The sequence below is a fragment of the Sus scrofa genome, chromosome 8 (genome assembly GCF_000003025.6).
Source record: "Sus scrofa isolate TJ Tabasco breed Duroc chromosome 8, Sscrofa11.1, whole genome shotgun sequence".
NCBI classification, from domain to species: domain Eukaryota; kingdom Metazoa; phylum Chordata; class Mammalia; order Artiodactyla; family Suidae; genus Sus; species Sus scrofa.
Genome location: NC_010450.4, coordinates 27,999,777 through 28,016,834, shown reverse-complemented (window position 1 = coordinate 28,016,834; position 17,058 = coordinate 27,999,777). Strand labels below are relative to the sequence as shown.

Sequence of the window (17,058 nt, the reverse complement as noted above, 5' to 3'; positions counted from 1 at the left end):
TGGATCATAAAAGAAAAATACGATAAATTTGGCACATAAATATAAAGATAAAGGTCACAAACTGGCAAAGGATTAGCACTGAGAGTATAAGTAATCCTACAAATAAATATAAAAAATTCAAAAATGAGGAAAGAAATTAACAGACATCTCACACATAAGAAAAGGACTATCAGAAGACATTATGAAAGATGTTACCTTCATGGTAAACAGAGAATTGCAGATTAAACCACATGAGATCCACTTTGTACCTATTACATATTCAAAATTACAGTCCGACACAATGCAAGGCTAGAAAAGATAAGGAATAGTGGGAGGTTGAAATTTAATTCTACCAGTTTGTAAGACTTGTAAAATTGTACATGTGCATACCCTGTGACTCAACAATAAGATGTTTAGCTGTATACTCTAAAGAAGTACTTGCACAAATATACTTTGAGAAATAATCATAATAGTACTGTTAGTATTAACAAAAAATTGAAACTACCCGTGTCCATCAATAAAATCATTGATAAATAAAATATGAAGCTATTCAATAGAATATTATATAGAAGTGAAAATGAACTTAACACAAATATAAATGGAAAAGCGAGACCTTAAGACTATACATAGTAGGGTACTGTTTTTACAAATAGCCAGCACAGACAAAACCAAATGAGACATTGTATAGGGATGAATAAAAATTCATGTGATAAAACTAAAAAATAAATAAAAGCAAAGGACTGATTCAAAATTTCCACATAGTGGTGAACTTTGGTGAAGGTAAAGCTCAGTTATGATAGGAAGATAGGGGATGGGATGGGGAGAGATTAATAAGGAGATGTAATCCTTTTAATAATATCTGATTTCTTAAGTTATGTGGTAGCTTTACTGGCTTGTTCATTTTATTATTTTTTTGTGATATGACACATATATCATACAAGTGTTTTTGTGTATGACTCACAAGTTACATTGGAATAAGATGATTTTAAAACCAATAGCATTACATAGAAATGGCATATTTTATGCAAAATAAACCAATTTCCCATTAACTCTCCAAAATATGTCTTGAAGAATATGGGGTAAGTTTCTAGTTAATAAACTAATTTCTCTTTTCATTACTATCAAGAAATATTTCCTGGCTCATAATTAAATGGCTCTCATCTTTTTTACACAAAATCATTCACACATGAAGGAATGTACTGCAATAGAGACCTTTTATTCTTTATACTCAGATTATGTTTTGGCTTCCCATCTTTTTTTTATCTTTTTTTATTTTATGAGGCATGGATTGCTTCATTCTGTTTCTATTTCCACAGAAAATGTTCAACTGGCCTTCACCCTTTGATGAAAGAATGTTAAGTCAATAGTTCATATAAGTTCTCATTTCATTATTTTGTGCTCCATTGGATGGGAAAAATGCACCTCCTATGTCTAGCACTAATAGCAGCAGAGTATGCTATAACACATCAATTTAGTATCGTCAGAAAATATAGAAAATTAATAACACAATTTACATTTCTACACACTTAATTTATTTATTTCATCTAATTCAACATAGCACCTACTGTGTGGTAAGGATGCTGAGTGATGATAAATGGACAAGGGGATTTAATAGCCCTATGGAGTGATATAAGATGTACACAAGGAAAGGGCTGGTATAGAGAGGAACGGTCCGTCCCTCCTGGAGATCATAGACTGTCTTGACAGAGAAGGAAAACCTGAGCTTCAATTTATAGAATAAACAAAAGTTCTTCAGCTAAACGTGGTATAAAAAGCAGAGACATCACGTACTAAGGCAAAGAAATGGAAAAGAAAAATTAAACTGGCCAATTGAACTGATGATGAATGACAATCTTAGAATGCTGGATGAAATGTCACACACACTTACACACACTTAGGGAAACTCAAAAGCTGGAAAGGAAATCCCCTAGATTTGGGAAAAATCATCTCCAAAAGCTAGAATTCTCTTTCCTCCCTAGGGAACATGAGGGCCTCAGCCTTGCGTACCCCCATCCTCATCAGCCTGTTCCCACCCCACCAGCCATACACATACACCAGATGTGTGGGGGGCTGGAGTTTCACATGTACTCAGCTCATTAAATACAGCCTCCAGCTGTTAACTGGAACTGACTTAGTCATAAAACTGGAATCCCAAAAGGGAAGCACTGGCCTTGAAATGAGAAACAACAGAAACAACCAAAATCCCTTTGAACATTGGCTCAAGCAAATAAGAAACACACAAAAGCTGCTCTGGGTGGAAGGGAATGGGCTAAAAAGTTGATCTGATCAGAAATTATAATACATACTTGGAAATGAATTTCTAAGTCTGAGACTCATAGAATGAATTAGTATGATAGACATTATTATTAATAGCATGCTAATAGGTGATAGAATAATCTTAGTGAGACTGGAAATAAAAGTGTTTACAATGATTAAAGGCATAAAAGAAGAAATAGGGAGCATACTGAAAAACTAGAGTACCTTGGAAAAGATTTTTTTAAAATAGCAATATCTTTTTAGAAAGGAGAATTAGAATTATTAAAAAGAAAAATTTGAAAAACTGACAATAAAATTGGTAAAATACATAATAAATCTAAGGAATGAGTTCCCTGGTGGGCTAGCAGTTAAGGACCTGGCATTGTCACTTTTTACGGCTCAAGTCCCTGTTGTGGCTCTGGTTTGATTCCTGGCAAGGGAATTTCCACATTTCTCAGGCACAGCCAAATACATAGCTAATTAATTAATTAATTAATAATAAATTTAAGGAAATTTTCACAAGGAAAGCATTTAAAGTATTTTAAAATATTTAAGATTAAGAGGGGCAACAGGGCAAATTATGTTTAATCCATTTATATTTATTTAACTCGATTTTAATTATATATATTTTTCTCTTTAAAATCACCATGCTATTTATCTGTTTTCTTTCTGTTATCACTTTGCCATATGAACTTTCACTGTTTTTTTTTCCTTTTGCTTATTTATTTGTTTTTTGCCACACTCATGGCATGTGGAAGTTCTTGTGCCAGGTATCACCCCAAGCCACAGCAGTGAAAACACCAAATTCTAACCGCTAGCCCATCAGGGAACTCTCCTTTTGCTTTTATATTATGATCAATTCCAGATTTTGAAAATAAGAATGGCTCTCCTATTATTGATCTCATTAATTTTATCTATTTATTTATTTTGTTAAGAACGAGTGAGTAGTACATTCTATAAGCCCTTGTATTAAAAGAAAAATTCTTTTGTTAGGTGAAGACACTAATTCTACATCTCCTCATCAAATATTTGAAGGTTTGAGTCCCTTTTTCCTTGATATTTAGTGCCACAAAGAATGAGCCTTGTACAAACTGTAACATTTGGAATAGATGGGCAATGGACTCGTACTTTACAGCACAGGAAATTGTTTGTGATTGGTTCACTCACTCTGCTGTACAAAAGAAATTGAAGAAACATTGTAAATCAACCATAATTTAACAACAACAACAAAAAAAGAATGAGCCTGGGGCTAAACCGATTTTATTCCTTTTTACTTAATCTGTTTCTGCCGAATGGATGCTTACAGAGTTTTATTTAAATGTACATTTCAATTTGCCATGTTATGTCTGAGTATGCGGGGGTTTTTTTCATAAATTTTGAAATCCATACTTTCTAACTCAAGGTTTTAATCAGCATCAGAAAATTATGTCTGACTATGCCTTTGATTATTGCTTCATTCGTGGTAGTTTAAGTCTCTTTTCAACGGGTTATAATTATTAGGTTACATCACTTCAGATGAGTCCTTATCACACCTGGGTGACATTTCACCTCAGCTTGTTATCTTTGTATCTCACTTCTGTCCTTTTTTCTTTTCCTATTCTACCATGATGACTCTCTGTTTCTTAGAAATTTTCCTTACTGGATACTACTAAACTTACAAAACAGATTTCTCTAATATTCGCCAATAACTAGAGTTCTCATTATTCAATTACTGTGAAATGTCAGGATGATATTCTCTTTATTTCTATATTTTGGGTTTTTTTTTTTTTTTTGGTTAGTTTTGTTCTTCTTTTGAAGTATTAGTAGTGATTGGTATTGATTTTATTTTCAATAAGACATCATGGAGGACTTGGGTTTTTTCTTATCCTTGAATGAATATTTGTCCACCCATTTTCAATTCGGTAGCCATTTGAATCTCTTTCTCAGATCTAGAGGACAGATCCATGTGCATAATTTCTAAACTGATTGTCAGTATCTAGTCATTTTTCACTCAGTGTAATTTCTCTGGACAAAGGCGTAAACTTCTGTCTGTGCTGACTGGACTTCCAATGCTTTGCCTTGACCAAGTGTATGAAAAGGTACCACCGTCAGCGTGCATGTCTATTAGAGCTGTTATTACCTCTACCTTTATCCCTACGCTTTTGGCAATTTCATTTTTGACGGTACAATATGCTGCCTCCAACTTATGTCCACATTCTGCCTCGTTGTTTCTGAGGGATGTGGAAATATAGTAAAAGAGGGGCAACAATGATGGAGTCGCTTCCACAAATGATATTTGTGTATTGCAAGGATACATTTTTATTCTCATTGGTGTATGTAGACTATGGGATCAATAATCAGGGACAGGCAAATTGTTTTTCTATCATCTTCCTGTCAAGTGGAGCTGCTTTGTTTCATAATATAAAGTATAGGTCAGGCACAAATCATTTTTATTAATCCTTTGCAATCCTATAGACAGTAGAAATACTTACTAGATTCTAGTAATGATCTAACAGTCAGAATCAATTTTTAGTTAAGCTCTCATCTTTATATATACAAATATATGTGTGTATAAAATACATATGTTTATGTATTTTAGGGAATATTTGAAAGAGAATGTCCTAATCTGTTAGACTAATACATTTAAATAAGAAGCTCCAGGGAGTTCCCGTCTTGGCTCAGTGTTAACAAATCCGACTAGGAACCATGAGGTTGCGTTTTCGATCCCTGGCCTCGCTCAGTGGGTTAAGGATCTGGCGTTGCCGTGAGCTGTGCTGTAGGTTGCAGACGCGGTTTGGATCCCATGTTGCTGTGGCTCTGGCGTAGGCTGGTGGCTACAGCTCCGATTAGACGCCTGGTCTGGGAACCTCCATATGCCACAGATGTGGCCCTAGAAAAGACAAAAAGACAAAAAATAAATAAATAAGAAGCTCCAGAACATTTCTTATTTTAAATTTTATTTTACCATGACATACAGGAACATGACCTAATGCAATGCCAATTGATATATATATATATGTGTGTGTGTGTATATACATACACACACACACACACATATATATATACACAATATATATATATACACACACATATATATATATTCCAAGTAGCAAAAGCACATACAAATGGATTGCGTCTATGTCTATGTTCTCTCTCACTTACCTAATACTTAGCCACAACCTAATGTTCTACTGTTGCCAACTTCCTAAATTAGAAACACAGTGGGAAAGACCAAATAATCCACTTCTCGATTTTTTAGTCTTGCAATTTCAAACTAAATAGATACTGGCTACTTAAGAGTCATGATTAGAAATAGAGATATGTGAGTCCAGACCACGCTCGTGCACTTCTTAGTTAAAGTGCTCCCTAAGTATCTGGATGTGAGAGATTCATTCCAGGACGCCTGCAGATACCAAAATCTGTGGATGCTCAAGTCCCTTATGTTGAATGGAGTGGTTTTTGCATATAACCCATGCATATCTTCCCGTATACTTCTAATCAATCTCAAGATTATTTATAATACTTAATACAATGTAAATGCTATGTAAATAGTTGCAGGGCTCGGCAAATTCAAGTTCTGCTTTGGGGAACTTTTTGGAATTTTTTAAAAAATATTTTCAACCCACAATAATCTTTCAACCCACATCTGAAGATTCAGATGTGGAACCTGCGGCCAGTTGTGCAAGTTCTTCATCTCCTTGAGGTTCAGTCTTCTTACTGATCAAATGATGCTAAGGTGGGAAGGAGACTGGATAAGGTCATGTACACAAGAAACTTGGCAAATAGTAGTTTCTCAATGAATAGTACTTATTATTTCTGTCTGAAATTGTTTTTCCCTCCAATGGTTTTTCAAAGAAAAAAAAATTCCCTTCAAAATAAAAGAATAGATTCTCTTCTACGTCTCTTATTAGAAAAAAAAAAGAGGAAAAATTAAATGAAAGGGTAGGAATTAAAGTCAGGATTACTATTGTGCAGTGTAAGCTATTTGTGGTTAGCATTTCATTTTCAATTTCATTTTTGGCTGGTAGCTCAATATGTATTTTAGTCTTACTGGTGAGGATTTTCTTTAATTATAAAAATGAGATAAAGCAAACTGCCTATATGACAAATATAGACTCAATGTTAATTTGTTTATGAAAAGAACAGGTTAATCTTTTTCCCACATTAACAGAACACTCAAATATGGAAAATAAAATCATTATATCATGTCTTTGTAATTAAACATATCATAAGTTTTTTGAAAGCAGGTATTAATTTTACCTTTTTTTTTTTAAGGGCTACACCCATGTCATATGGAGACTGCCAGGCTAGGGGTTGAATCAGAGCTACAGTTGTTGACCTACACCACAGCCACAGCAACGCAGGGTCCGAGCCGTATCTGGGACCTACACCGCAGCTCCACGGCAATGCCTGATCCTTAACCCACTGGGCGAGGCCAGGGATTGAACCCACAACCTCATGGTTCCTAGTCGGATTTGTTGCCGCTGCACCACAATGGGAACTCCTAATTTTATCTCTTTTGTGTCAGATTTTAACACAGCATACTTTTGTACCCCTTAACAGCTAAAATCATTACCCTTCTCAACCCACAATATTTTATTTCTATGTTAAAATATTTCATAGTATTTCAATACTTATATTTACATACCTCTGATTACATTTTTAATCATTTAAATCTCCTTGTTTACCATCAGGATCAGTTAGAGACATTAGGGTCTTAACTCACCAGTTGAGGTATAAAGGTATGATTCTGTTTGCTGTGGTACTAGCTCTTCCTTTATGATCTACCTCAGACCCAAGATTTTTTTTATCAGGATGTGGCGAACAAGGTAGGAATACAGTGACTGGTTTCTGGAAAGGATGCGTTGATGGGTGTTGAATGTGAATCACAGGACTTGTGGATAGTACTGAATAGGAAATATCTTGCTGAGTTTTTAAATATGCCACCAAAGATGGGTCAATTGGCTGGACCTAAACAAAGAAAACACACACATACATATATACACAAAAAGATGCAAAGTTATCAGCACATTTCTAAATTAATTTTCTGAAAACTTAATAGAACATAGTTTTATACATATTTCTATATATTGTTGGTTGGAATCAACAGGACAGAATTTATAAAAGATTACAGCATTTGGTCCTCTTTTCACAAAGCCTTTCTGAAATCTTAGTTCCCTGTCCTATGTTATAAATAACTGAGAAACATTCTTAATGGTAGGCAACAACATGACCTAGAAAACAAAATAGACATTTTATATAATTTCTAATTAGAACTATTGTTAGAACAAGGGCTCTTCAGAAACTAGAAAAACAAGACTATATTTATTTGTTTCCTCTCACATAAGAATGGCTAATAAAAATAGCTAGTATAATTCAAAAATGTCAAAGTTTATGGAAATATTTATGAATAAATTATTTATAATATGTTTTCTTCCTAACTCTTCTTTTTTGCTTACCACTTATAATAACAACTGGGAGAAATTAGAAAAGCACGAGGGAGACGAGGCCAGAAGAACAGGAAATATTGAGGAAGTATGACTTCTAATATGTACATTGGTTCATCACTTACAACTTGTAAATAATGTTTGTATGTATTAAATCCTCTTCCCAAAAAGATTTTACAATTAAATATAACCATATGTATTTTAATTGATTAGCCTCTTTTTTAGCCATCCTCTTAGGTAGAAATCTTGAATCATACAGAAGTCCCAATGTCTGGTACTAATTCTATCATAGATATTCAACATTTATCCTTGTCAACAAATAACATAAACCAAGCCAAACAAAGAAACAAAAAATAGCTAGAAAGCCTTTCAGATAAGGCAGGGATTCATTTTGAAATGATATTCAATATGCTTCAAATCACTATATCACTGATGAGACTCTAAGTTAGGTCATTAGAAGCATGAGAAAGAAATTTGTTTATTGTTACATTACATATTTGTATCTTCATCATTCTCTCAAGGCCATGTTTGATTACCCACAAAATCTAGGAGAAGAAACTCACCAGTTTTTTATATTTACCTTTAATTGTATAAGCACTGGTGAGCTGAAAACTCCTGGAGGGTAATTTAAGGATATCCGGGAATCCATGCTTGGTTTAAGAGTAAGGCCTTTCTTTGTTACTGTAAAGGACTCTTTCTTTAAACAGGACACAACAGAAAAGATACCCAGCTTATAAACTTTCACTTCAGCATAGGTTCCCTGTATGGATCGAAGGACATCGAGACAATGACATTAAGGGACATTAATACCACATCATTGGGGACTACATGCTGTACACAGGCTATAGCTGTGGAAAAACACAAAACAAAATTCTCTGCTGCCCCTGTAATCCCCCACTACGGAGAATCATTTCATCCCAAATAGATGGTCCTTTTATGAGATGAAGTAAAAGTATATATTAGAAGTGTCCCAAATCTGAACTATATAAAAGTAGATATTAGGAGTTTCTTTTCATTTTAAAAAAAGAGAGAAATAAATGTATTTGTATTCCCTCCAAAAGGTAAATGGATGACGGGCAATCACATGTAGTGTTTTCACAAGTATTGATTATATTTAGAATCCTATCTTCCTTTACCAGAATGGACTTTAAATATGGACCTTTATCCAGATGATTTAACACCGGTTTAGGAATTCTGAGGCCTGAAATTTCACCGTTTGGGTAGTTTACACAAGTACCATAGCACCTGTACCATCAGCAGAATCTTCCTTCTGGCAAGTCACAATCTCTTGAGAAAGTCGTTTTCTCTGTTTCTCTCCTCCACGCAGTGGGAGCAGATGATCACTAAGAGACCCATTTGTGTTTCTCCTTTATATAGTGCCGTTTACATTTGGGAGGCATATACGCAGGGACATATTCAAGCTTTTTTATCACACAAAAAGGAACTGAGTACATAAATGAAAACAAAATTATCTACTTACATAATCACCAAAGCTTAAAATGAAGAGGAAGGTTTAGAAGTAATCTGGTCTATTCAGGCTTCCCCAAACACCAGCAGGACTCCACCCAGGCATGAGTGGATAATCAGGCAGACACACACACAAACATCTCAGGGACAGTCACAGTGGAAAATAATCTATCATTTGAAAACTGACTAAGAAAGAGATTTCACAATATCACTGCCTCAATCCATCGCTGGGAAAATTCAGGGCATGATGAATGTTCTTTAATTGGCTGGAGGGAAAATGGTGAGAAGTAAGAAAGAAAGGTTTTTTGGGGACCTCGTGGGGGTTGCCATGCAGTTAGAGTACTTTTGGCAGAGTCTAGGGAAACGGAAGGGTTTTAAGCTGGGGAATGTCATGAACAGAACTCTGATGATGGTTTATCTGACTCCAGAATTAGAATTCTTAAATGTCTTATGTGAACCACATAAAAAAATTGGAAGGAATCCAGAGTTTAAATTTTCTTGAGCTAAAAATAGGAATAACTACTGTTAGAAAACTATAAAAAAAATGCTTTTTTTTTTTCAGTAGACAATGGTTCTCTTATTTTTTGTTCTTTTGCAGTATCTATTTACTAAACCTCTTGCCACCATTTGTTGAAAAGCACATGGCTGTGTCGGTTTTTGTTTTTATTATGGCAGTCACACAGACTGGTCAAGATGAAAAAGCCACACACAAGGGCAATACTTACTACATTAGTAGTAAGTATTATACTTACAGTAGCCTGTATTATACTTACAGGCTTCCTAGACTAAATACAAAATGTCTTAGTCATATAGACTGGAGTAAATAATTAGAACAGGCTTAGCCTTAATATTCAAGGGTATAACTTTTTAACTCAGAAATGACCCAAATCAGAAAAGGAAGAGATGAACTAAAAATAACTTTGTATTCATGGCTTTTTTTTTTTCACATTATTCCCTGCCCTTCTCTTCAAATAATGATCACTTATATAAAGATAAGAAATAGAAATATTTTAATTATTTAATGATAAGTTCACACAGTAACATGGATACCACTAGAGATTATCATACTAAGTGAAATAAGTCAGAAAGAGAAAGACAAATACCACATAATATTACTTAAATGTGTAATCTAAAATATGGCACAAATGAACTTATCTACAAAACAGATACATACTCACAGATGTAGAGAACATTCTTGTGGTTGCCAAGATAGAGGGGGGAGGAAGTGGGATTGACTGGGAGTTTGGGGTTAGTAGGCATAAACTATTACATTTAGAATGGATAAACAACAAGACCCTACTATACGGTACAGGGAACTATATCCAATCTCTTGGTATAAATCATAATGGAAAAGGATATAAAAAAGAATGTGTGTGTATGAATGATATGTACATAAAACTGTCACTTTGTTGTACAACAGAAACTGGCACAACATTGTAAATCAACCATAATTTTAAAAAATAAGTTCAGTGGTCCACAAAAGAACTTTAAACTTGAGTTCCCTTCAACTTTACGTTATATTTAAAATAATTGTGTATATATTCTTTCATCATAACATAGGAATCTGTCACTATAAGGGGATTCAGAGTTATAAAAAAAGTTTACTATGAAAAATGATAATTCAGTAAACACTAACATGTATTTAAGAGCTTTTTTTATCTTCTTGATTGTATTTTCTCATTTAATCCTTATGACCTCATCGGTTAGACACTAATACTCTGTTCATTTTTTAGATGAAGAAATTGAGCCATAGCAAGGTTACATAATTTTCTCAAGTTCACATAGCAAGGAAGTGTAGGAGTCAAACTTCAGACTTAGCCAGTCTTCCTCCACAACTAAGTACTAAGTACTTTATATGCTCTTTTCCATGTACAGACTAAACATGATTTATAAACTTAATAACTATCTCAAGGTGTACACACACGTGCACATACATGCACAGTGTTTAGTTTTTACATATTTTCCCAACCCATGAATGATAAAAATAAAGCTACTATCATCTGGAGATTCTAAACTTCTTAAATTTGGAAAGAGGTCTTTCACATTAGAAATGTTAGTCTAAAGGCAGTCTAAGGCATGAACCTAATTAAACTGTGATGTTGGTTTTGCTTCTCAGGCAAAAATATAACACTTGCTGGGTCCTAGACTCAAGTTCTTCAATCCTAAATTTAACCACTAAGCTCTGCTTTTTGATATTTTATGGATGGCAAAACAAAACAAAACAAAACAAAACATAAATTGACTAGCATAAATCTTATCAACCCTTCCATTTGTTACCAATGGAACAACTGTATCTATGTTGCAATCTGGTAGTCTCAGTAACAGAAGTCAAATAGCAAATGTAGATGTAGCCAAAAATTTACCAACCTTGTAACTTCCTCTCATTCCTTCCAGTGAATTTGGAGTCAAGTAACTTGACTGAAAGTTTATATCAGACACTTTCACCATGATGTCTCTGTAATTTCCTCTGTAACGTGCAGTAAATGGAATTGCAATGCATATTGGAAATGGAATTCTCTTTTCCATTTCTGAGCACTCAACAGTGATGACATTGCTGACCAACTCCTCATTGTCACTCACTACTAAAGAACTCATACTATTAATTATCCGGCATTCTAGATGCTGTAGAACAGAGGATGGTGCTGTAATGTAACAAGACACTTGGGGGAGAGTATTATCATTCAGCACATCAAGATACCTGCAGAGACAAAAAGGACATCATTTTTTCAATTATGATATATGGACCACATAGAGAACTGCCTAAGAGTACAAGCTCTAGAGCCACATTGTTGCAATGTGAATTCCAGCTCTCTCATTTACTCTGTGACCTTGGGCAAGATACTTGACCTCTCTGTGCCTCAGTTTCCTCAACTGTAAAATAGAGATAAAATAATACCTATCTCACAGGAAGGCTGTGAGAATTAAAGGAACTATGGTATGGTAATTAAAAAGCTGTGCCTGGCACATAGTAAGTACTATCTGTGTTAGCTACTGTTACTATTGTTATAACTATTATTACTTAAGCAGTCGATTCATTCCTCACTTTTCTTCACTTCAGTATGAATCTGAAGATTGCTAAATCTTCTTGATAAACCAGGTACTAATACCTTAATAGTTTTCTATATTTTGAGGAAAGGGAATATACGTATGTATATATATTAGAAATGTCTAAACACCTTAAATTAAATGATGATATTTATTATATTATTTAAGAAAAATTGAGAAAGTTGCAAAAATACTGTGAATATATGATTGATCAACATACTTATAATATCTACAATCTTCAGAGTATCAATCCAAATGTTTACTTTGACAATTGGATTTACTCTTGGTTTTTGTACCATCACCTTTGCCAAAGGTTTTAGAGTCTTTTTTTTTTTTTTTTTTTTTTTTTGTCTTTTTGCCATTTCTAAGGCCACTTCTGCGGCATATGGAGGTTCCCAGGCTAAGGGTCTAACTGGAGCTGTAGCCACAGGCCTACACCAGAGCCATAGCAACACGGGACCGAGCCGCGTCTGGAACCTACACCACAGCTCATGGCAACGCCGGATCCTTAACCCACTGAGCAAGGGCAGGGATCGAAGCCGCAACCTCATGGTTCCTAGTCGGATTCGTTAACCACTGAGCCATGGCAGGAACTCCGGTTTTAGAATCTTATAGATTGGAATTCAACTTTGAGATCAGTCACTTACTACTTGTTTGGCCTTTAACATCGATAATTATTATCAAAATATGTAACATTTTAGCTCTTTCTCTGAACAAGGTTTAAGGTTAAAGATTACTTCATTTACTCCTCACACTATGGTCAGGCAGGTACTCCTGTCACTACCATTTTAGAGATAAAGAAACTGAAGTTTAGAAAATTTAACTTGCTAAAGATCATACAGATGGTAAGCTATATAGTCAATAACTGAATCCATCTATCATTAACACAAAAGCCCTAACTTTCTAATATCATTTTTCCTCAAATCATTCCAAAAGACTGGTTTCTTTATCCAGACAAATTGAAATGAATACCAAATCCACAACAGTGTGAAAACTGAATGATATAAAAAATTTCAACTTTTTAAATAATGGATTAACATAAAGGGAGTGCTAAATAAATATTATATCTCTGCCTTAAAATTATCAACTTAGGTTTCTCCTCTTCTTGCTATTTCTCATTTCATATGAGTGAAACGATTGAAATATAAGCAATCTCAAAGAGAAAAAAGAGGATCTTTGTAAAATGTGGCATTAATACTCAGTTCTAGAATAATCAGGTTTTTAACTATTTTTCAATTAATAAATTGAATATTACAGTGCATTTTAGAAATATAAAAAATGTTGAAATTACAGAAAGGACTATTTATGTATATTTGCAACTTTGAACTCATAAAGTTAAAAGGAATGCAAAATTACACAGTACATGGATCTATTTGAGTATTCTCTGATCTGGTGATAATGGTACTCCAGAAAATGAGATACATTGTTTACTAGAGGATACAATAATCCAGCCTTCAATAATTTCAAAAGTGACTCTCTTTAATGCCATGGAAAATCAACTCAATACACTCTTCTTCTACAAAACTGACAGGTGAAATAGGGCGAGGAGACCTATAAATCCTGCCATTTCCCCTAGACCTAATCAAATCGATCTGTTCCATCCACTAAAATAATCACATTGGTTTAGTCTAGTGTTGTTTCCCTTTGAGTTTGTACACACTAGGACAACTACCCTGAAACACATAGGGCTTTTTTTTTTTCTCCCCAAAAAAGCTCTCCAGGAAGGAATCACAACAGATTCTGAGCTAGGTTTTGTTTATGATACTCATCTTTCTTGTAGCATGATGGCTTCCTAGCCTGGGGAATTGCCATGAGTAGTCATTCTCTGAAACATGCAAGCCAAGCAAAATTGGTTTGCATGCCACAAAGAGGAAATCACTAACTAGGGAACACCTACCTAAAGGAGATGATAGAGGGAGTGGTTCAGCAATGACTCATTAGTTGATGCTTTGAGTCATTTCTGAATGTGAGGATATGAAGTGTTAATGTTTTGCTCAAGTGAAATGGGCAACTATATATTGTCTACTTTAATAGTTGTTTTGCAGGGGCAGTGAGTCTTTCAAACCTGGCGGGGGTGGGGGGGGGTCTTTCATACATTGAGTGTACTCCTGTGACATCTGTGGGATTCATCAGTTTTCAGACATGGAAAGAAACTTAGACCAACCTCTTCATTTTACAGATGAGATACCTAAGGTCAAAGTGAACAGAATAACTTGCCTGAGATCATAGACTCATTTGTGGTGTTGTCTTAGAAATGGTATTGTACATCTGAAAGACCAGAGAGAGAATAAGTGAAGTTCGGTGGTGTGTGGGAGGTGGAGAAAGTGAACCTTCTTGAGGGTGAAATAAATCAACCTGTGAATATTTATTTAAGAGTAAACATCTGCCAAGCAATAAGGTCCTAGGCTATTTACATGATATTTTCATTTGACCTTATTAAATAATCCCAGAAAGTATATATAATTTCTACAAATAAGAAAATGGGGCTAAGAAGTGAAACAAGTTTCCCAGGGTCACAGAACTAGTATGCAATAAAACAGGAGATAAATTTAAGTCTGACTCTCAAACCAATGATTTATTATTATTATTATTCCCCATTGCCTTCTAAGGGTCTTATTTTTTACTAGGAAAATATGACATGAATATTTTATTTTATGTGGGCAAATATGGATTATTATGCCCTATATATAGGGGATATAATTCATAAAATAGATCAGTCAATTTCAACATATTTTTTTTAAACTCAGGGGCTCTTTGGGAATCGGTGAAAGCTCTGGACCATCTCCAAAGACATAAAATAGGTGTGAAAATATACATTTGATTTTAAGAACCTCCCAAAACTTATCCAAAAGCCCTCCCAGAGTTCTACAGACACAGATTAAGAATTCATGATGATTTATAAATAAAATAAATCTGAGAATTTACTTGAGAATATAAATAAAATAAATCTGAGGCTGGGAAATTCTCTTCTAGTATTTGAAATTTGCACCCCCCCTAGGTTTTTTTTTAATGATAATTTAAAGAGTAGTGCTTTAGGAAAGTGTTCATGTTCTGGGCAAAGCTCATTTTTAACTACTTTCTTATATAGTCAATTCCTTCTTCCTTTAAAGAAACATGTAATTTTTTTTTCTGAATCTATAAGAAACAAATAATGTTGGAAATAGCAGCCATATACATTTTATGGGAATAATTTGAACTGAATTATTGATTTATAATATCTTTTGGAGATCTGAAATGTAAATATAACATTTTATTCATGATAAATACTATTTTATATATAAGTAGAAACACACATGTGAAAGCACCTCTCACATTGTATTTACTTACTCCTTTTCCATTATGTTTTCCTTTTGCTTTAAACTCTCTGGATCACTGGGAAGAAGACTAGTCACATATTTATTGGTGATATCACATGTTATTGAGGATATGATCATCTCTTCTCTTTGGCTTTCTGAGGTCTCTTGAATTTCTCTTTCTGTTGTCTGGATTATGTCATGTGTCTCTCGCCTGTTGCCATTTATGTTCTCAACAGTCATGTGTTCTGTTTGTTTATCGTTTTCATTTTCTGTATTATCTGGGAACATTTTGTTCTGTGACTCTTCTTGCCCTGTTACATCTCCATTCAATGATGTATTGTTTTCTTTTTCCACTAATTCTGAACTCCTATATGTTTTATTTTTTTTTAACTGGACCTGGTTTGGGTAATGACTTTCCTCTCTACTTGTGGGAGACACAGTAGCTGTTTCTATGACATTTTGTTCCTCTCTTGCAGCAATGTCTGTGGCTTTGATATCTTGAATGGCGGACATTGTCTGCTGTGGAGCACATTCATCATGCATGCCGCATAAATTACACATCTCCTTTTCTTCTTTCTTTAGAAATGCAGCCGTGCCCCCCAAATATTCATTTATTTTCATGAGGCACTCTCTGAAAGTCACGATTTCTACACACACAGAGACAGACACATAAAAAGAATAAATACAAATTGAACCAAATTATGTCTTTCCACTGACATGTAATGAAGTATAGAGAGATCACCCTAGAAATCTACAAACCCCTTTACTAGGCATGTAAGCCTGTCTCCATCCTGAAGAAGTCATTTGTACAACTCTACAACTGTAACTCTTTATCACATCTAAGAATTGGGGACAACTTGTTTTTTCAACATAAAAGCAAAGAGTAAATCTAATTCCTCTTCGGGGTGAAAATGCCACCTGAAAGCAGATATTGTGACCCCCTTCCATAAAATGCTGTTCAGCTGATGTCAACATCTCCCTCAATGGTTCCTCATTTGGTGTGATTTTGAGAATTGTTTTTCCTCTTTGAATGTACTATATAGTTTAACAGTAATCCACCTATAATTATTTGCCTAAATTGTAGCAAATTTCCCCAGATGAGACTTGGGTAGCAGGTTTTTTTATTGGCTACTGTGTTTGTTATGATGGCTATTGTGTTGACACTATTCCTCCTGCTGGGGTTGTGATCATTGGCAATTTTCAAATGAATCTTTCAAAGAATAGCTCTAATTATACCTATTCTATGATTAGAACCTGAACACTCAAGGACTAATAAGCCAAGTGGAGCCTCCTCACTCGGATAGGAACTTTCACCACGATCTGATCTGATATAATCTCTCACTCCATCCCCGTTGCTAATTATTATTTTCCTGTTTGTTCATCCCTCCTCTCCTTACAGGTGGGATCAACTAATGGCTTTTTGCAGGATTAGCAGATCTCCAATCTTTAGAATTTAATTCTGAACTCAGGAATATATCATTTAAGGCCCCAGAGCTCAGTGTTTTCAGAATCATCAGTAAATCGTCTTTTTTTACTAGTCTAGCCGTTTTCTTCAGGCTACAGTTATGACTTGTTTTTTTGTTTTTGTT

The 17,058-nt window shown here is 34.5% G+C and overlaps 1 protein-coding gene across 1 annotated transcript in view; it reads right to left on the bottom strand.

Moving 5' to 3' along the window:
- DTHD1 (death domain containing 1) overlaps positions 1-17,058 on the bottom strand; it is a 76,394-nt gene that overhangs the window by 57,045 nt on the left and 2,291 nt on the right. Inside the window, exons 2-5 of the mRNA XM_003128908.5 lie at positions 15,501-16,116; positions 11,496-11,826; positions 8,242-8,421; positions 6,941-7,185 (exon numbers count right to left, since the gene is read on the bottom strand). Coding sequence (XP_003128956.5) covers positions 6,941-7,185; positions 8,242-8,421; positions 11,496-11,826; positions 15,501-16,116 — 1,372 coding nt within the window. The remainder of the gene's footprint in view (positions 1-6,940; positions 7,186-8,241; positions 8,422-11,495; positions 11,827-15,500; positions 16,117-17,058) is intronic.